The 19,085-nt window shown below is 44.3% G+C and overlaps 1 protein-coding gene across 6 annotated transcripts in view; it reads right to left on the bottom strand.

Annotated features, from left to right (window-relative positions):
- Nucleotides 1–336: 336 nt before the first annotated feature.
- Nucleotides 337–19,085, bottom strand: part of TENM4 (teneurin transmembrane protein 4) — a 600,317-nt gene continuing 581,568 nt past the window's right edge. For all 6 annotated transcript variants that reach the window (XM_069016277.1, XM_069016269.1, XM_069016304.1 and 3 more), the window contains 2 exons: nt 15,059–15,201; nt 337–7,125 (listed from right to left, as the gene is read on the bottom strand). In XM_069016277.1, coding sequence (XP_068872378.1) covers nt 6,367–7,125; nt 15,059–15,201 — 902 coding nt within the window. In that variant the 3' untranslated portion in view covers nt 337–6,366. The remainder of the gene's footprint in view (nt 7,126–15,058; nt 15,202–19,085) is intronic.

The raw sequence follows: 19,085 nt of genomic DNA, 5'->3' as shown, positions 1-19,085 counted from the left end.
CAGAGCTATGTAACACTTGGTCAGGAACACAAAGTTTAATGGTAATTAAAGGAGAGCAGGAAAGAAACACAAAAGGTTTCCCTTGGGTGGGCTGGGTTGTTTTTGGTTGGGATGGCAGAGGATGGAAAACTGTGACAGGAAATGGCCCCCAGGACATGCAACAGCCCTTCATCCAGGAGTGAGAAGGGGGTACTGGACAGGGCCCTGTGTGTCCCTGTGGTGTCTGTTTGAAGCTTGATCTGCAGTCGCAAGTAATTTTATTTAAATATATTCAAGAGATGAAAAAAAACAACCCCAAAACAAACAAACAAAAAACCAAAAAGAAGCAAACACAAGAAAGCTGTGGGGTTTTTTTTATTTTTACAAAACTCATGAACATTCTTTGGTGTAACAGGGGACTATTTAATGATCATAATAAAATGAGTGATTATAACAAAAAGAGGTACTGAAAAGCTAGCTTGTCCTGTGGAGGACTGTAGCAACAGGAGCAAAAATGCCCCAGGCCATGCTCACCTTGGGATGGAGGATGCTGCTGGCCACATGGCAGCCAGATTTTATTCCATCAAATGCATCCCTGGCATGGAGGCACAGTGTCCATATTCACCAAGTCTGGCAGTGCCACCAGGGCGAGGAGATAAAGTGAGTAAGATTTAACAAGCAAAGTGATCTCCCTAGCTCCATTATTAATGTTATAGGCAGTCATTTCTCCTCCCCTTTTAAAAAGCAGCCACAGATCCGTGATCCCTGGCCCTGGTTTCAATTACGCAGAGATTGAATCACAACAGACTGCTGTGCTGTAAATATGAGGGGGGCCCTCTCTGTAAATCGTAAAGTTGAATGCTAAAATTTCATGTTAAGAACCTTGTCTTTGCATAATGGATTGCACTGCCATCCATCACGGTGACACTTACAAGTCACAGCTGAAAAAGTACTTTATTAGATTTTTTTTTTTTTTGAACAATTTTGATTTATTCTGGTTACACTGTCTGTGTAATAGACTGAGCAGAATCTCATGCCGGTCCCTACGCTCAATAAAGCAACTACAGATATATTACAGAAATCCCTCACTGTTCCTAAGTTACGGGCAAATGGTGTCTCAGGGACTGCTCCCAGTCATCTGTGTCTTCTAAACCTGAATCAAGCACCGGGCTCTTAATGACCTTCATCTCATCGGCCCTCGCCTGGTGCTGTTTAGCGTTGTTGGCCCATTTTCACTGTGGCTCTGATCAATAGCTGTGATGACAAAGATATGATGAGCTCCATGATTCCCTCCGGTCACTGCTGCTTAATGATTTTTCCAAGTGCCAATCTTCAGATGAAAGGGAAAAAAAATAAAGATCTCAGAGGAAACAAACGTGGCATTTCTCGTGATGCCTAATTAGTCTTGCTCCTCTCCCCTTGGGCTGAACACACAGGATGTTTTTCAGCTGTAGAGTCCTCATGGCACTGCTCATGTTGGATGCCACACCACGTAGGTCCCATCACTGTTGTCCCTTAAAATGGAGCATGTTTCAGTACCAGCTCCAGCTACTGAAGACTTGAGCTGTTGCTCCTTACTGCTCTGAGAGATGCAGCCTCCAGAGCACTGGATTTTCTCCTCTGAGCTGTGAGATTTGCTCAGGATCCTTCTTACCACCCTTTGGACTGGAGACAAGACCGGAGTTGAAAGTACATGAAGTTACACCTTTCTATTTTGATGGGGAACTTCTTTTGGTGAGGGCCGAGCCCTCTTTTTGCAAGCCAAGAAAAAAACGACTGCTCAAAATCATACCTTAAAGCACTTGAGACTTAAAGCACAGTGACATTTTCCCCAGGAGATGGTCTGCCATGCCTTTGAATGAGGCTTTGAAATGGCATCTGGTTGACATGCTGGACGGAAGGGATGCCATCCAGAGGGACCTTGACAAGCCTAAGTGGTGGGCCTCTGTGAACCTCATGAAGTTCAGCTGGGGCAATCCCAAGCACAAATATAGGCTGGGCAGAGAATGGATGGAGTGCAGCCCTAGGCAGAAAAACTTGGGGGTGTTATTGGGTAAGATCAACATGACCCATCAATGTGCACTCACAGCTCAGAAAGCCAACCAGTCCTGGCTGTATGACCAGCAGCATGGGCTGCAGGGCAAGGGAGGGGATTCTGCCCCTCTGCTCTGCCCTAACCAGATCCCACCTGGAGTGTTGTGTCCAGCTCTGGGGCCCCCAACACAAGAAAGATGTTGATCTGTTGGAGCAAGTCCAGAGGAGGCCACTAAGATGCTCAGAGGGCTGAAGCACCTCTGCTACGGAGACAGGCTGGGAGAGCTTGGAGTGCTCAGCCTAGAGAAGACTCCGGGAAGGCCTTAGAGACCCTTCCAGTGCCTAATGGGCTCCAAGAGAACTGGAGAGGGACTTTGGACAAGGGCATGGAGTGACAGGATAAGGGGGAATGGCTTCAAATAGAGAGAGGAGGTTAGGTATTAGAGAGAAATTCTTTCCTGTGAGCATGGTGAGGCACCGGCACAGGTTGCCAAGAGAAGTTGTGGCGGCCCCATCCCTGGAAGTGTTCAAGGCCAAGCTGGATGGGGCTTTGAGCAACCCGGTCTAGTGGAAGGTGTCCCTGCCCATGGCAGGGGGTTGGAGAGAGATGATCTTTAAGGTCCCTTCCAACCCAAACCATTCTCTGATCCTGTGATAGGGGGTTAGTGCTGTGGGATTTGCACCCAGGACCTTCCAGTCTTATGGAAGCAAGGAATTACTACACTCCTGCACACAAGCAAAGCAGAAGGGTCAGGCAGCCAGAAAGACACCATGGGGAGGCAGAAGGGACAACAAAAAGAAAGGGAAAGGGCTATGGGGCCATCAGTAGAATGGAAATGCTTGTGGATAGCAAAGTGCAGATCCTTGATGAGGGCACAACTCTTTGTGTTCACAGCCCATTCCAGAGAAATGCACTTGAAATCATGTAGGAAAAAGCATTTTTCACTAATGAAGGGGTAAATTTAGGGCTTCAGGACTGAAAATGTTTTTGTTTTGCCATCTAGGTGAAGTGGAAAGCTTTCACAGAGGCTGAGGATTCAGGAATGTAGTAGCTGTCTTTGGCCAGGTTTGTCCCCAACATTAGACAAGACATCCCTTTTAAGTTTTTGTTTTGATAGAAAGGAGCAACATATACATATATATACTTTTACATATATATTTTTTTCCCTTTTTGACACAATGTCCATAGTTCCCACACCAGGTGCAGGCCCAGGAGAAGACCGTCATGGACCTGGCAGGCAGAGAGGTGCAGTCACATCCCAGTGCTGCTTGAGGATGCAGAGAAATGCAACCTGAGGGTCTTGCCTTGGCCATGGAACAGAGCAGGATGGCTCCTGGCTCTGGGCATGCTGGACGTGCACGGCAGGACGGGGAGACTCTTGAAAAACGGGTGAACTCCTCAAAGTCATTAACTCATGTAATAACCTGAAGAGTCTGCGTAAGGCTGTAGAGGTGCCATCTCAGGCTGGCAGGGCTCCAGTAGGAATATTTTACACTCGAATCCCTTTTCTTGGCTCTGTGGAAACATGACCCATTTACTCTTGCACTGCTCCTCTTAGCATTGTAACACATGGATGGGGATGGATACGGAAGCATCACTTCTCTTTGGAGCTGCTGGGAGTGGGGCAGTGTAAAAGGGAGGCACATCGAGCTCTCTCTGCCCTGCTGGTCTTTACCAGGGGTTCATACCTTTTGACCCAGCTTCCTGCAGGTCTGTTTTTGCTCCATTCATGCTGTTTTAGACACAGCCATCCTAAGTTTGAGGTTCTAAGTGGGATTTGTCCCTAGTGGGACTTGGAGAGGGGGAAGCAGGGAGCTGGACAGCACTGGGAAGAAGGTGCTGCTTCCTTTGAGTAGGTGGCTACTGCTGGTTTGGGTAACAGTGCCCTAACCCCCACGAGTGCATCCTCAGGGCAACCCAGGCTTACCAAGTGCTTCATACCAGCCATACAGGTGGCAATGCCATGGCCTTTTAACCATCCCTGGCAGGCAGCTGCCAAAGCAACTGCGCCCTTGCCAAAGCCTGGAGTGGGTCTGGCCAACATGTCTTCTCCCACCTGGCTCTGCCAGAACTGGATACCCTTTCCAGCTCCCTGTGGTTCACTCCTGCCAAAGTAATAAAGGCTCTGTGCTGCAAGGGGTGGTTCAGAGTACAGAGCCAGGACACAGCACCAGCATCATCACCCTTGCTGCAAGCAGGAGAGACGACCAGAAAATCAAACCCATACCGCTTGGTCACGGCCATGCAGCCAAAGGTACTGGGGATTCAGAACTGAAGGAGGAACAGTCTGTTAGGGGAATATCCATCCCATCACCTTCCTCCTGGCAAGCACCCAGGAACAGACAGGCAAGGCAGACGGAGCTGGCAGCCGGCATCTATGGAGAAACCGTGAGAGCACCGGGGCTGCCAATGTTTCGCTGCTCGAGGACTGCACGGCCAACACACGCTCCCGCTGTATCTGGGGGCGAGATCCTGCTGAGGAGTGTCACTCTGTGCTGGAGGATGGCAGTGGTGGTGGCATGAGTGCAGAAGAGCTGCCTCTGAATACACAGGTGCATTGTAGGACTCCGAGTAAGGAAACAGCCTTGGCATGGACTTGCACGTCTCGGGTTATCTCTCTGCAGAACTGGGAAAAGCCAAAGTGGATGGAATAAAAAAAAGAAAAATCAGGACTGAGCTGTTCCCAGAGAGGCACAAGAGAGCTCTTAGAGTCAGGATACGTGCAGGTGTCAGTGTGACAGAGATACCTATTTGGGACCAGGGTTGGCCACCTCCAGCCAGAGCTCCACTGAGACGTGGGGTAACACTTCTGCCTGCAGGAGCAGTACAGGACTGTTTCAGGCGGGGAAGAGGATGCTGAGCTCATCTCCTTGCTCCCTTGAATTTCAAGGACTCTTGCAAATACCAGAGCACAGAGGTTATGTGAATACAAATTAAATTAGTATGCCGAGCAACTTTGTCAGCAGTTTCTTGTTAAAGCACTTGGTCCTCTCTGTAGTGGGCATTTCCATTCAACCTCCCCCTCATCACTGCTAACAGTCAACTGGGCTCTCCATTAAATTTGAGTTCGTGTAAGAAACAGTGAGAGGGTTGATTTCAATATTCTCCTTCTTGTCCCACCACGCACAAGCTGTTGCTACTTATTAAACATTTTAAAATCCCTGCTGCCAAAGTCCCCAGGAGACATTTATCTGCCATAGTCATAAACGACTTGCCAGCATGCTACTCCAAACTGCATTTCCCAGCCAATAAATACAAGCTCCAGAATCAGGAAAAGCAGGGTTTGGCTCTAATTTTCAGTGGTATGTCACTGGGATACTATAACTACTTTTAAATTCAAATCAGCTTCCTAAAAATTAACTGGTTTTATCAGATACAGCACAGTGGACTGTTAAACACGTAGCCTCATGTACTGAAACACTATACATTTAATGAAGTTATGCCATTAGCAAATGTACAACATGGGTGCATTAAATCCACCTATAGAACAGCTCTATGTATGAGAGAGGATTTATTTTAGCTTTTCTCAATAGAGCAGGAGTCCCTTTTCTTGGCTTTTGCTAGGTTATTTAACTAAAACCAGGATTTGCGCACACACAAAAAACCCCAAGAAGTATCTACTCTCATAATGAAAAAAGACTGGTTTTTTTTCTTTTTTTATTCCAGTTCAGGAAGGAAGAGAATCATCTTGCAAGGTAATATAATCAGCTCCTTTGCCTTTATAATCTACTTCTGCTCAGCAGGAGCCCCCAAAGAAACACTTTATGTCCCAAGTGAAATGTGAAAACTACTGGTAAGGTCTCTTTTGAGGCACGTGATTTGCACGGTCACTTTCAGAGTATCAGAATCAGCGTTGTCTTCCATCTCCTTTCTTTCTGGGAAGAGGTCTCTGGCACGCCATGGGCTCCCCCTGTTCCAGGTGGAAGGCTATGCCCCTGCCCCAAGTCAGAAAGGGTTAGGATGACACAAGTTAGCACAGACATTTCGCACTTACACCTAAGGATGTACGTTGATGACTCCCCACTTCAAATTCCTCACAAAGAGGGGGGAAAAGAACAAAAAAAACAAAACAAAACCCAGAAGAAAGGACAGGAGACAATAAATTTCACTGTGATCACACTACGGCAAAACATACCTTCTGTTCATTGCAAAAAACACGTGAAGGCCAAATTAAAGAGGGAAAAAAGTATGTTGCATGAGTTACAGTGCAACTGTATTATTCCTTCTCTTGCTATTTTCCTCCCCCCCCACCTTGTTCAGTTTAGAAAAAGGATTGAGTACAACACAGTCAGGTAAGTGGCCACAAAAGAGTAGCTGTCTTTGGCAAGAAGTCACCGCATTGACCCTCTCTGTCACCTTCTGCCCATTTCGCTCTGTCTCATGAAGTGGATGTTGTTGGCGCTGTCTGAGAGTTCGGGGTACTGCTCCACTGAGATCACAAAATAGCCATCGTAGCCCTGTACCCGGCCCGTGTTTAGCACTTGTTGCTTCTCCCCTTCTGTCCACGAGCGAATACCCTCCTCCCCATCCCGCAGTCTCTGCTGCTCCCGGGACCAAGCTTGGGTGACAGCGCGCTGCCGGGCCAGCTCCAGAACGCGTGCCTTCTCCTCATCCAAGGTGGTCCCGTAGCGTGTGTTTAGACACAGTGCACCGTACTGGAGCTGGATGTCCGTGTAGCGTCTAGTCCTCCCACTCAGCACTGTGTTGATCTGGGACACTGTCACATTCACGCCGTTCTCCAGGGTCCTCCGCCCGCCACTGAGGCCTAGGATGGACAGGTCGCCCTCCGATGGCCCCTGCTTAATGAAATAGTGTGTGTCCACCCCGTCAATGGTGAAGTGCAAGTTCTCCAGGTAGTGGGCATTGTTCAGGATGGCTGCGATCCTCCGGCCATCCTCGTTAGCCACGCTGATGATGTCAGTGGCCACGCGCCCGTCCTTCATGGCGAACTTGACGCCCTTGCCAAAGATGGAGCCTCCAGAAGCAAAGTTCTTGTTCTTCTTGACGTGCTGGCACCCAGCGATGCTGGAGCTGTAGATTTGTTCAAAGCGCTCCAGGGTGACAAAGGCCTTCAGCTGCTTCTGCACTTCACATTGGAACCCCAAAATGGACTGAGCAGGGAGAGAACAAAGAGAAAGACGTATTAGAAAGAGAAACCTGACGACCCAAAGCCATTATTAGGATGGCGGAGAGCAGGAAAACATACTGGAAACATGTAGTGAGGAGCATCATTATTTTTTTTCCCTTTATCACATCTTTTCAGAATTTTAATTATTTTTCATGAAAGAGATGTGTTGTCCCCCTAATGCTGATTGTTCCTGTAAACTGAACTGTATTTAATCTCATAGACTGAATGATGTAGAGGAAGAAAATGATTTTTTGCCTCAATGGTGTGAGAGTTGAATTTGGACACGTTTTTAGGTTGTATTTCAGTGTTCTGCATGTAAGAAACAATTCATCCTGGGGCCATGGTGCTTTACCAAATGTTTCAGATTTTCTGTGAAGTGTGGAAATATTTGTAAAAGTTTCTTCTATTTTAACTCCACTTTATAACTCCTTGTGCTGCCTTCAAAGACCCTTCATGACCTGCATGACCCTCAAAGTGGCCATAACCCCTCTGTATTCCATTTCAGCCTGGCCAAAGCAGGTTGTTCAAAACTCAAGGAAGGCATTAAATCCAAAACCCATTTCCTGCAAATCCTCTACAATTTGTAGGCTCCCTGAGTTAAGGCCAACCACACCTGATATTCAAGTTTTGGTTTGTATTGAAGCAAAACTGCTGAGAGACAACAGCCCAGATCATTTGCAGTCAGGTGCAATACAAAGTCACTTCTGCTGTTAGTGTATTATGGAGCAAGCACACACCGACTCAGCAGCTCATCACTACTGCAAAATGCCCTGGAAATGCTCTCATCAATTCATGGCAACACTGGCTTCTTACAGACTCCTGTCTGTGAACAATTATTTGCTCAAATTTCACAAAAGCAAGAGGATTCTATGACAAAGCTCTCCTGGCAGTGCCAACAGCTCAGTTCAATAATGTAATGACACCTAGGATTAAATATAAGGTACAAAGTTAGCTCCATTCCATTTATTTTGAGGAAATTTAACACCCATGAAGTATATTGCCTTAAACTGTCCATGACCTAAAGGCTCACATCCTGGGTGCAAGAAGACAATTCAGATGATGCAGGCATTTCAGTGTGGCCCTCTCAAACAAGACTTGTAACATGGCGAGGGAAGTGAAATAAACCCTCATTTCCATGGTGGCCATTTCCAGGAAGGATTCGTATGGTATTAAAAAACATAACATAAAGGATTGAGCATTGCAACTCACTCCGAAGTTATGAGCAGTTTTGACTGATAAAAGAGAAATCTATAAGGGAATAGAGGAACCCAACTTCAAGAGCACATTTTGGGCTGTAAAACACTACAATTTCCAGAAATTACTTTTATTCAAAGTGCTGAGCACGCTGGTGTACCTTCTCCTTTTCCCTTTTTGATTGACAGCATAGCAGGTGGAGCAGGAACCAGTCTCTTATGAAAAAGGAGCTCTTTCTGGTTTTCTCCATCCTGCCTGTGGGGCATCTCACACACCACCCAGAGAGCAAGATAATTAACAGACTGATAGGGAGCCGAGCCCAGCTTCTCTGCCAATTGCACAAGTGCTCTAATTATGCAAAAAATGGACGTAATTAATGTAGACGTCAGCGATGATGGACATGGAACAATTAGGCTTCCAGGCTCCATGAAACACTTACTGTTCTAAACAAGTGCACACTGCACAGCCTTGGTAATTAGCTATTTCCTCTTCAAAGAGGTTTAAATGGAGAGTTCTTCTTCTCAGATGTATCTCGTAGGGGTTGATGTTAGGTGGTCCCTTTACCACTCTGTATGTCACATTGCCCTCCAACTTGCCTCAGTAACATTTACCAGTGATGGGAAAAGGCATCTCTCAGCACTCACACCAAATCACTGCTCACTCAAGGATGTAAATCCGTTCTTCTGTGCTATATTGCTATGTCCTGTGATCACTTATGTATCACCATCTATCTATACATCACCTTGTTGACCAGCAGGTGAGTGATAAAGAGTCCCTGGAATTAGTTTCACCATCCTCTCTCTGATTATCACTTTGGGGAAGGGAGCTTGGGGAGGTCAGGCAGTACTGGGCACGGGCAAATCACACCGATCAGAAATTGCCCCTGTTCCCCTTCAATTTTGTCTCAATCACCTTATTCCTGATGAGCTGCAGGAACTCCAGTGTGCTTTCAATTATGAGCACATTATTAGGTAAAGAGCCTCTATGAGTGCCTCCAAATTAGGTTGCCACAACAAACCAGTGGATCTGGACATCACCAGATACTAAATTCACAGGCAAATACCTACCTTTAGGTGCCTTAATCAAGAACAAAAGTGGAACCAAAGGGTTTTCTATTGAAGACTGGTTACTTCTGGGCTCTCCCCATCTTTTTTTCACATAGGGAAGTAGGAAATGAGATGTGCAAAGTTGTAATGCTGAACATTCACCATCACTTAGAATCACAGACTGGTTTGGGCTGGAAGGCACCTTAAAGATCATTTAGTTCCAAACCTTCTGCCACAGGCAGGGACACCTTCCACTGCACCAGGTTGCTCAAAGTATTAGCTATCAACTATTTCAATAACTAAACGCATCTCTGTTACCTTGAAAACAAGACCAGGATGACTTTGAAATGACTTTTTGAGTGCACTTCTTTGATAAAAGAGTGTACTTGGGAACAGCACTCTTTTAAAAGGAAAAGCAAACACATCTAACAGAAAAAAACCCCCAGCCAACAAATTCAAGCAAACCAGAGCACAGCCAGTGTGTATGCTGTGCTGTGAATATAAAGAGGGTGGAGGCAAACAGATTATATGTAGTTCAAAGAGGCAGTGTATCCCTGACTTTGAAATTACCATTTCTGTTTAATCTTAGAACTCATTTCAACGAACTGGAAAGGAAAAGAAACAGAAAATTTCCATCCAAAGCTGCAGTAGCATGTGCTATTCTCTCAAAAATGCTGCTGCTTTTAGCAACTGTAAACCAAGGCATCTATAAACCAGTTTTACAGAAGAAAGAAGGGAATTCATTGCTATTTTATTTCAATATTTGTTGCTCGATGTGAGTGAAAAATATGCTGGGTTTATTTTTCCTCACAGTCTTTTTAAATCAGATGTCCTTAGGTGACATTTCACTTTATCTAGTAACAACCCTTTGGAGAGAAGAGAACGACCTTCATCATTTGTTCTGTGCTGCACAAAGCTCAGGAGAGCGGCACATTACCAGGATCTCTGAATAGCCTCTTGCATTTTGCCAGCACCTCTTGAGGATTTGAAATACCATCACCAGATCCTATCATCTGTTGTTTTTAAATACCGCCTTCCAGTGTGAGACTGAAAGCTTTAATTTCCCATCAAGGATCCAAGATGTGAAATACGTGAATGTGTTTCCAAGTTTCTTTCTATCCTTGTGCCATTATAGACAGATAGGTGTTTCTCTTACACCATATGGCTTACAACGCAGAAAGCTACTTTCTCCAGAAGGTTTGGAAGTTACGGTTTTCTCTGATACATGATTCATTTTTAACTCCTTCCTATTTATCATAGAATCACAGAAAGGCTTGGTCTGTAAGAGACCTAAAAGATGATCTTCTAACCCACCCACCATGGGCAGGGATGCCACTCACTAGACCAGGCTGCCCAAAGCCCCATCCAACCTGGCCTTGAACAATCCCAGGAAAGGGGTATCCACATCTTGTCTGGGCAACCTGTTCCAGTGCCTCACTACTCGCTGGGTATACAATTTCTTCCTAACATCTAATCTGTACCTCTACCATTTGAATTTAATACTGTTCCCCTTGACCTATCCCTATTTACCAGTGTAAAAAGTTGTTCTCCCTCTTTTTTATAAGCTCCCTTTTCATTTACCCTCTCACTCTTTGCTAACAAAGCCATTGTTCAGCCATCAGCCTCCTCCCTACATTCCATGTGGCCATCACCTGGAGACAAGTCTCCGTTCGGATGTGCCCACCAGCACAGCCGCACTGCAGGTGGGTTGGCCAAGAGGTGATGTGTGGGGCAGCAGAGGTGAGCCATGAGCCAGCAAGGCCAGTGCTCTGGATGCTGCCTGGCTGGGAATGAGCCAAACAGGAGCACTAACTCAGGGGCTTAGAAGAGAAGTCTCTCCTCCACCCCACCACTGTACGCGGCTGTAGGGGGATAACAAGGTTGAGTTCATGAAGCAGATTTCAAGTGTGGAGAAGTGAGAGGATTTGCCTCCTTCTCTTGCTCATGACTTTTCATATTGCCCATTTATTTTCATAAAGCCTCAAGAGCTTAATGTCTTTGAGACCTCAACTCCTTTCCCTGCATTAGATCCTTTGAAAACTGACCACTACATTTGTGAAACATAACTGGGGGCTGATGGACAGATGTGCAACAGCGTGATGGTCCAAGCCCAGGCCAAAGCACCTGCAATGTCAGGATGCCTTCCCTGAATGATGAACACTGGCAGAGCCTGTCTCTCAAACAGACTGTCCTTGGAAGAAGCTCTGCCAGAAAGCATAGCCCTATAGCTCACTTCCTGGCTGAGCATCCCAGAGCAGCCCTTGCCTCCAAAATGCTGCTCCAGAAGGGATTCCAAAAACTACTCCTCCAGCAAAGCCTGTAACAGGCTCTGCTACAGGACCCTTCCTGGAGACAGTGCCCATGGGATGGAGAGAAGGGTAGTTATAACAGGATGTAGATAATGATACAAGTGCTGACTCCAAAACACTCCTCCCTGGAAATAGAGTTGTTCTGGCTCCAACAATTACCTGACAGCTCAACAAGACAAAAAGGAAGAGAAAAAAAAAACCAACAAAAAACCAGAAGAGAAATTGGATTCAGGTGCAGCAGTTTCACAATATGCCAGAGGTGACCCAGAGTCCCCCAGTGGCCAATAACACTGAACTTGTTCAACAAACAATTTAGTGACAGCCTCGCAGTTGTGGGGAGGAGAGGGGGAGAAGTGCTGCACAATGGGAGTATTGGATTTTAAATGTCACTTCAGAGCTTCAGGGGGTTAGTGCAAGGTTTATGACATGCTGGCTGTTTTTGAGGTGGTGGATGCTCAAAGTCAGAATTATCTCTCCCGTCTTCCAGACCTGCAAGGCAAATACCAAAAATGTTTTGGAAGGAGATGCTAGGGCCCTCTGGTTATGCACTCTGAAGAGAGACGAAGCAGCCATTTATGGGCATTATCTGCTTTGCCCTTGTGCTCCTTCCTGTTTGTTGTTCCTCTGATAAAAGAACAGACTCGGTCTGCTGTGCCATAGCTTTGATCAGCAAAGCCAGTGGAGTAGCTCAATATACTTTGGTCTATCACAAGGAGGTATGTGACCCAGAGAAACTAGGGATCAGAAGATATGGAGATGAGAAAGTTGTGGTATATCATTCAGTGATGAATGCCTTGTCCAGGCTACTTTTAAATGACAAAAGACGTAGAGCTTACTCTGTATGCTCTGAAAGACCATTTTACAGTTTGATCAGTCTTATTACCTGAAAATGTTTCCTATGCTTCCATTTTACCTTGGTTTAATTTTGTCATTTCCTATGTGAAATTTTCTGAAGTTTTTATTTTCTTCCACCTGCTTCATCAATAAATACAGAGACAACCAGTGGGAAGGAGGGCTGGACTGGGTCTGGGAGCATGTATTGATGCCTGGAAGGGTTGGAAGTGAACAGAACTTTATGTGAAACATCAGTGTTGGATGCATGGATAGGCATAGGAGAAAATGGATCATGTATTCAGGTATCATATGTGAATGAATTTGGTGTAAGCAAATATGTGCCTACAATATGCTGGGTGTGACAGAAAGCAAGGGAAGCCTGCTCTAGAGCATTTAAGAGCCACTTGCTATCACAGCATGATCTTGCAACTGTAGACTGAAATAAAAATGCTCATGTTTTGTTGCTGTCATAACACAGGGGGAAAATATGAAACAGCCTGCAATGGTTAAATTCCACTTTCAACATCTGAGTGCAAAGTGACTCATCTGGAAGCATGACAGCTGTATAAAGCCCTTCTTTAACAAGCAGGTCCCTGCACAGCCCTCACTGCAGCTTCTGGCTTTAAAAACCTGTGAGGGACATGGAGGTTTTTTTTTCTTCTTATTGCTCATTCAGGCAGATTCACCTAAAATGGGTAGATGGAAAGGAGGGCGCTCCTTGATTTTATTTCCAGCTTATCTGCCTGTATGAGCAAGGGTCAGTCTTCACCTCAAGCTGTCACTCAAGTTACTTGGCTATTCAATAAGTCAAATAATGATACTATTATTAGTACACATAAAAAAGTTATATATATATATACACACACTATAATACACATAATGAAACCCACTACATGAACTAATGACAAAATAATAATATAATAACACTACCCATAATAATAACAATTTCTGTGGTGGTTCTGTGACAGTTATTATCTACTGCACATAACAATACAGAGATGGTCTTCTGGATGAGCCTTTCCTGTTTGCCTACTCCTGTACAGCTTTGCCCAGGGTGACCGTGTCACATCAGAGAGTAAGAAAAATCCTGAGGCTCTCTCTCATTACAGAAATAACTTCTGCTGTTGTTTTACTAGCATTTTATTGTTTAATCCAAGGAAATAAGAAACAAAAAGGGAGTCTCTGAGCTCCAAAACACAACTGAGTGACTGCACTGTAATAATTTTCAAGCATCAACTCAGTCATGGTAGCAAAAGGCAGAGTTTTTTTAGTTCCCCCTGTATTATTAAGTGACACTTCATATAAATTTCCTGTTGAAGCTGGTACATTTTAACTTGTCTTCACCATGAGGCTATGAGGCTGAGTACCAATGATGGACTGACACATGACTATTATCAACCTACAGCAATTTGTTTGTACCTCTGAGTGGTACCTTTTGTCATTCAGGAGATGTGACCTCCTGATTTAAGATGTGTACCTCAAGAACCTGCTTCAGGACATCAAGATTTCAGTGAAGTCATAGATAGAGAGGTTAGGAGGGCAGATGGAATCAATTCAATTGCCTACTGTTATCATTTTATTAGCAGAAATGTTGAGAGCATGTCCTGATCTCCCCAAGCACGTCGGTGCCTCGCTGCTCTTGCAATGTTTGAACACACGGCAATAGCAAGTGGGAGTTCAGACTAAAGAGGATTTGGACTAAACAGATGAAAGCCACTCCAGAATACAATCAGGCTACGAGATGAAAGAGAATCCTGAGAGGTAAGTGATTTTTTCAAGGTCATACACTGACAAACAGTAGGGATGGGAGTTAACCCAGGGCTCTCAAATCCTGACCCCGTGTTCTAACCTTTAACAGTGCTGCCTCCATCTTTCAGCTGAGTAATTCCCAGCAAGAAGATGGGGAAATGATTGGGCTGCAAAAGCTTTTTTCTTGCCAACTTTATCACTGAATTTTGTACCAGCATCTACCAAAATGTCTTGGGATGCACGCCTGTTTTTGAAAGCAGGACACAGTTACAGGGGATTAAACCCACTCAGGTAAAATTAAAGTTTAGTATCATCTAAAAATTCTTTCTGATAAGACTCTCTGCAATGCAGAACAGTTTCCTATGGAAGGAGAGGGACTTCCTGTTTAAGAAATTTTAAACCAGATTGAATAAGTTTCTAGAACAAAAAAAAAATCTTTATAAACTTATTCTGTATCAAGATTTTCTTTTTTGTTTTAATTTCTAAGAATCCTGAGCGCAAAGGCCTTGAATTTAGCCTGCAATATGTGATAACAGGGCCTCTTGTGGGAGAAAGAAACAGTAACGAGCCACTTCATTGAGCAACCACCACAAAATGTCACAGGAAAAAGCACTATGGCAGTAGGGAACTTAAGATGCGATTATTCGTTCAGATTTCAATACTGGAATGGGGTCAGATTCACTCTTAATCTTACAACATGCTGGTAGAGGTTTTTCAATCAACACTGCAAATGGACAGTTTGTTGATAAGGGCATGAGATACAGTATGGAGTTACATGGATCACCTTGCTATTGTCCCATTCTTGGGTTTTCATCTGTGTGTGGATTAGCTCATAGGATGGCTCCATTGCATCCATGTCTGGCTTGGGGTAGCCTGGGATGACATTGTGCAGCTGGAACCCGAAGGTGAGCAGCCAGCTGTTGACATCTGGAAGGGAAGAGAAACATAAATAAGATTATCTGATCTCTCAAGCAGGATTGCCCAGGAGAAGGCCCAGAGGAGGACCCCATGGTGGCTGTCACTGTAGCAGTCTGGACAAAATGAGTGCCCACGTTGCGTGAAGAGCAGAAATCTTAATGGTCTTTGAAAGAGCCATGGGCCAAAATGTGGGCTTTCCACCTCGAGCCAGAGCCAAATTCTGCACTTTCCGAGCTCTGAAACAAACGCTGGCAGTGAACAAATGGCCCAAATCAAAACCAACTTCATGTCTGCCCTTCATCAGCAGAAACCAGTTTGAAGGTGTGCACAAGTGCAAGAACAGCAACACACTTGGAGGCTGAGATGCTCCAGCAGACTGGGAAGTGTTATCTGGTCCTACAGTCAGCTTGGAACACCTCAGCCACAATACTTCTCTCCCTGAGGACTTTCAAAGGGCCTACAGGCTGAAGACTAAATTTAGAGCTATGAGCCAGAATACCAGGACATCCAGGATGGACAGCACAGGCATTTAGCAGGTGCTCACGGAAGAGGCTTTTTCCATGGCATTTCCACCTCAGTCCAGAGTTTCCTGGCATCTTCCATAAGAAGCTGCAGTTAGAGTATTAAACCAGTGTAAAGTCACGTCATCTTTTATAGTGACATTTACAGCCAGCCTTCATACTACCTGCAAGGTACATTAAAGTGAAAATAAGTGAACAGATACAAGACAGATACTCTGCTTGGGTACTTTTTACAAACCCCTTAAAAATATCCGTGGATTGTGAGAAAACTGGTGGCTACCAGTGATAAATTATTGTCTTATGCAAAAGAGAGTCCACTGGAACTAAAGGCAGCATGATGGAAAATGAGCCATTTGGGACATCATTCCTGTCTGTATTTACTTGCCAGTAGATTACAAAGTCTTCCTTGACTTTTGATTGCACAGCTATTAGGAATAGCAGCTGAAAGTTAATCTGCTGGAGGAAATGATGAGGTTGTGTAACTCCTAGATCTGTTTGGGATTAGCATCACTTCCCCCCTTAACTTCAGAGCATTTAATGAGCACACCTTGCTTGCATTCACTCAGCTCCAGAGGACACACCTGCTACAGTCCCTGAGCAATAGGATGTGCATTTGGCACACAAATAGCAATTGCAAGGAAAAGAAAGGTATGAAGGTAAAGTTTAACTAATATCAGCTCCCAGGAGTCTTAAGTGGATGTAACTGAAATTTTGTTGGTGATTGCTCTGCTTCAAGCTAGAAGTGCAAAGGCTTGATCTTCATTTTGCTAAACTCAATAAACGTTGTTGAAACAATCTGAAGACGGAAAAAAATTTAAATAATCAAATATGCATATTTGAATATTTTTTTCTCTATTCCCATGAGCCTAAATGAATGTTTAGAAAAACTGGTTGGAAAAGAAATTATGGATGCAAGTGGCAAATAACGCCGTTCCAGATGACTGCAGAATCAGGAGCCAAACAAACACACTATCTGTTGCTTGTTTTCCTACAGGCCAAAATGTTGCGATTGGGCAGATGTCCAAAAAGCCCTTGCGACAATCCATGTGGAAGAGGGAGGATTTCTGTAATAAAAACACTTCTGTTCACTCAATGTACAGATTGTTTTTGGAGTGTCTTTGAAACAGAGAGGTTGGGGGGGTATGAAAGAAATGAAAAGGCTCATTTGATTATTTTGTTGCCTAGTGCTAAGCCAGCCTGCTTCCAAATCCTTCTTATCTCAAATGAAGAACTTTGATGTACATATTGTGGACCAGGTGGTCAGGGGAACAAAGTAAAACAGTGAAGGTCAGCATTGGTGCAGGAATCATTTCCCAAGCACTTCAAAAGTGCTAAAAAGAATACAGAGCATGGATGCTGAACTGCTGAAAAATATGTAATGTGTCTGGAAATATCCAAGACAGGGGGGTTTTTTATACTTCTCAGAAAACCGACTTCCAAAACACTTGCAAACAGGAGTTTATTCTTTTTGGGAAGAGGTGTGTTGGAATACCCAAAACCAAAAAAAAAAACCCAAACCAAAACAAACAACCCAAAACCATGGGAGGAAGGTGTGGAGCTGAGAAACAGAGGGGAAAATACTAATTTGCCAGGAGGCAGTGACAACTTTTTTGACAGAAAAGTACATTTCACATCACAGAGGTTTTTTTCAGCTACAGTAACCCTGCCAACACATTTCACAGTAAATTCATTTGAGGGCAGAGAAAAAGAGTGCTTAATGCAGACACATGTAATGGAAATGTCAGTTCAATCCATCAGGATTGCTGAAGCTGGCAGCAAAGCTCTGTGCCATGAAGTGTACAATCACTAAAATATTCATGTTTAACAATGGGCCTCTCAAAACATAAATACCTGCTTCTCTCCTGCTCTCCCCTCCACATACCTTCAATTTATATCCGTAAGCTCAGAGACCTCATCATTGTGGACCACAGCACGTGTTGGTCACCCATGTCCTGGGCACTGAGCTCCCCTAAGGACAAGCAGGTCCCAGCATGGGAACAGAGGGACAGAAAGTGGTTCCCTGTGTCCAGATCTGGGCAGATTTGGTTGTGATGATAAGGGCAGTCTTATGGGTCTTGCCCATGAGGTGCCTGAAAGCCTGAGCAGAAAGAAGTTCTGGGGCAGCAGCCTTGTGTCACAGCACACATCCCATAGCATGTCCTGCTTCTTCCATGCACTGGGAGAGGAGAAACTTAAAAAAATATATTTGGGCTCTGTATTCTTGGAAAACTAAAAACAGAACTTACAAGACCATGGAAAAAATAATTTGGTGGACAAAAAATATTACTGTATCAGATTTGGACACCTTGATTTTATTGTCAGAGCTGTGTGGGAAGCTATACACCTGTTCTAACACAGGTCTAGGAAAAATATTTTGTCCTGTCTTGAGCAGGAAAACAAAAATCTGTTACCATGTCACAAAGCAACAGTTCAAAAACTAGATCAGTTCAAACCAAAAGTTTCAAATTAACTTCTGAAATAAACTCCATTTTGGTTTTGACTCCTTATTTTTCTTTTCCAGTTTTCAATCATTAGTTTACACTTAAAGAGGCTGAAAAACGCAAAATGAATTTTTCTTTAAGGCCATTTTGGACTTCATCATTTAGACAATTTTGAGAGCTGTTTATGCTTCTGCTAAGAAATCTCCCAAGCTCAACCCTCCCCCCTAAACAAATTCAGTTTTGACAAATAAGCATTTTCTGATAGGAAAAGTTGTCTCAGGGTATTCCCTCCCAGCCTTAATTATCAGAGTGAGAGCAACATAGAGGATCTTAGCCTGCATCTTTCGACATATTTTACTTCCCTCATGGCATCATCTTCTCAGCTCTGGAGAAAACAAATTTTCATTAAAAAGCCCCAGAATCTAATCCTTATGATTATTGCAGAAGAACCTGAAAGCACGAATCCTAATAGCTAGAAAAACAAGCAGAATAGAAAACCCAGGATTTTTACTGTGTAACATTTATTTGCTATTAAGCAGATCTCGTAACTCAGGGGAATGCAATTATTGTTAAATATGGGAAGGTTGTGATAGATGCAGCAGGAACATTTAAAAAATAATTGTATCTCCTTAAGCAGTATGTACATTTGGTTTGTGATTGTGGCACTTGGTTTTTCAATGGGAAGTATGTGGAAAGGAGTCCCACCAAAAAGTCTTCTCAAACATTGCTACCACTGTTGCACACAGTATGAAAACAGTATGAAACTAGATTTGAAGGGCGAAAGCAATAAAACAAAGCTGGCTAGAGATAGTCCTGGGAGCAGCACACCAGCAGTACAGGGACAGTGTGCTAGTGAGGTTCTTCAGGCTGTTGTCTCAGGCAGGGGATGGCAGCAAACATGCAAGTGTGACCAGGTGGCCAAGAAGCTCAG

Source organism: Aphelocoma coerulescens, chromosome 1 (assembly GCF_041296385.1).
Source record: "Aphelocoma coerulescens isolate FSJ_1873_10779 chromosome 1, UR_Acoe_1.0, whole genome shotgun sequence".
Taxonomy (NCBI): Eukaryota; Metazoa; Chordata; class Aves; order Passeriformes; family Corvidae; genus Aphelocoma; species Aphelocoma coerulescens.
This window is presented reverse-complemented; position numbering and strand designations above follow the sequence as displayed.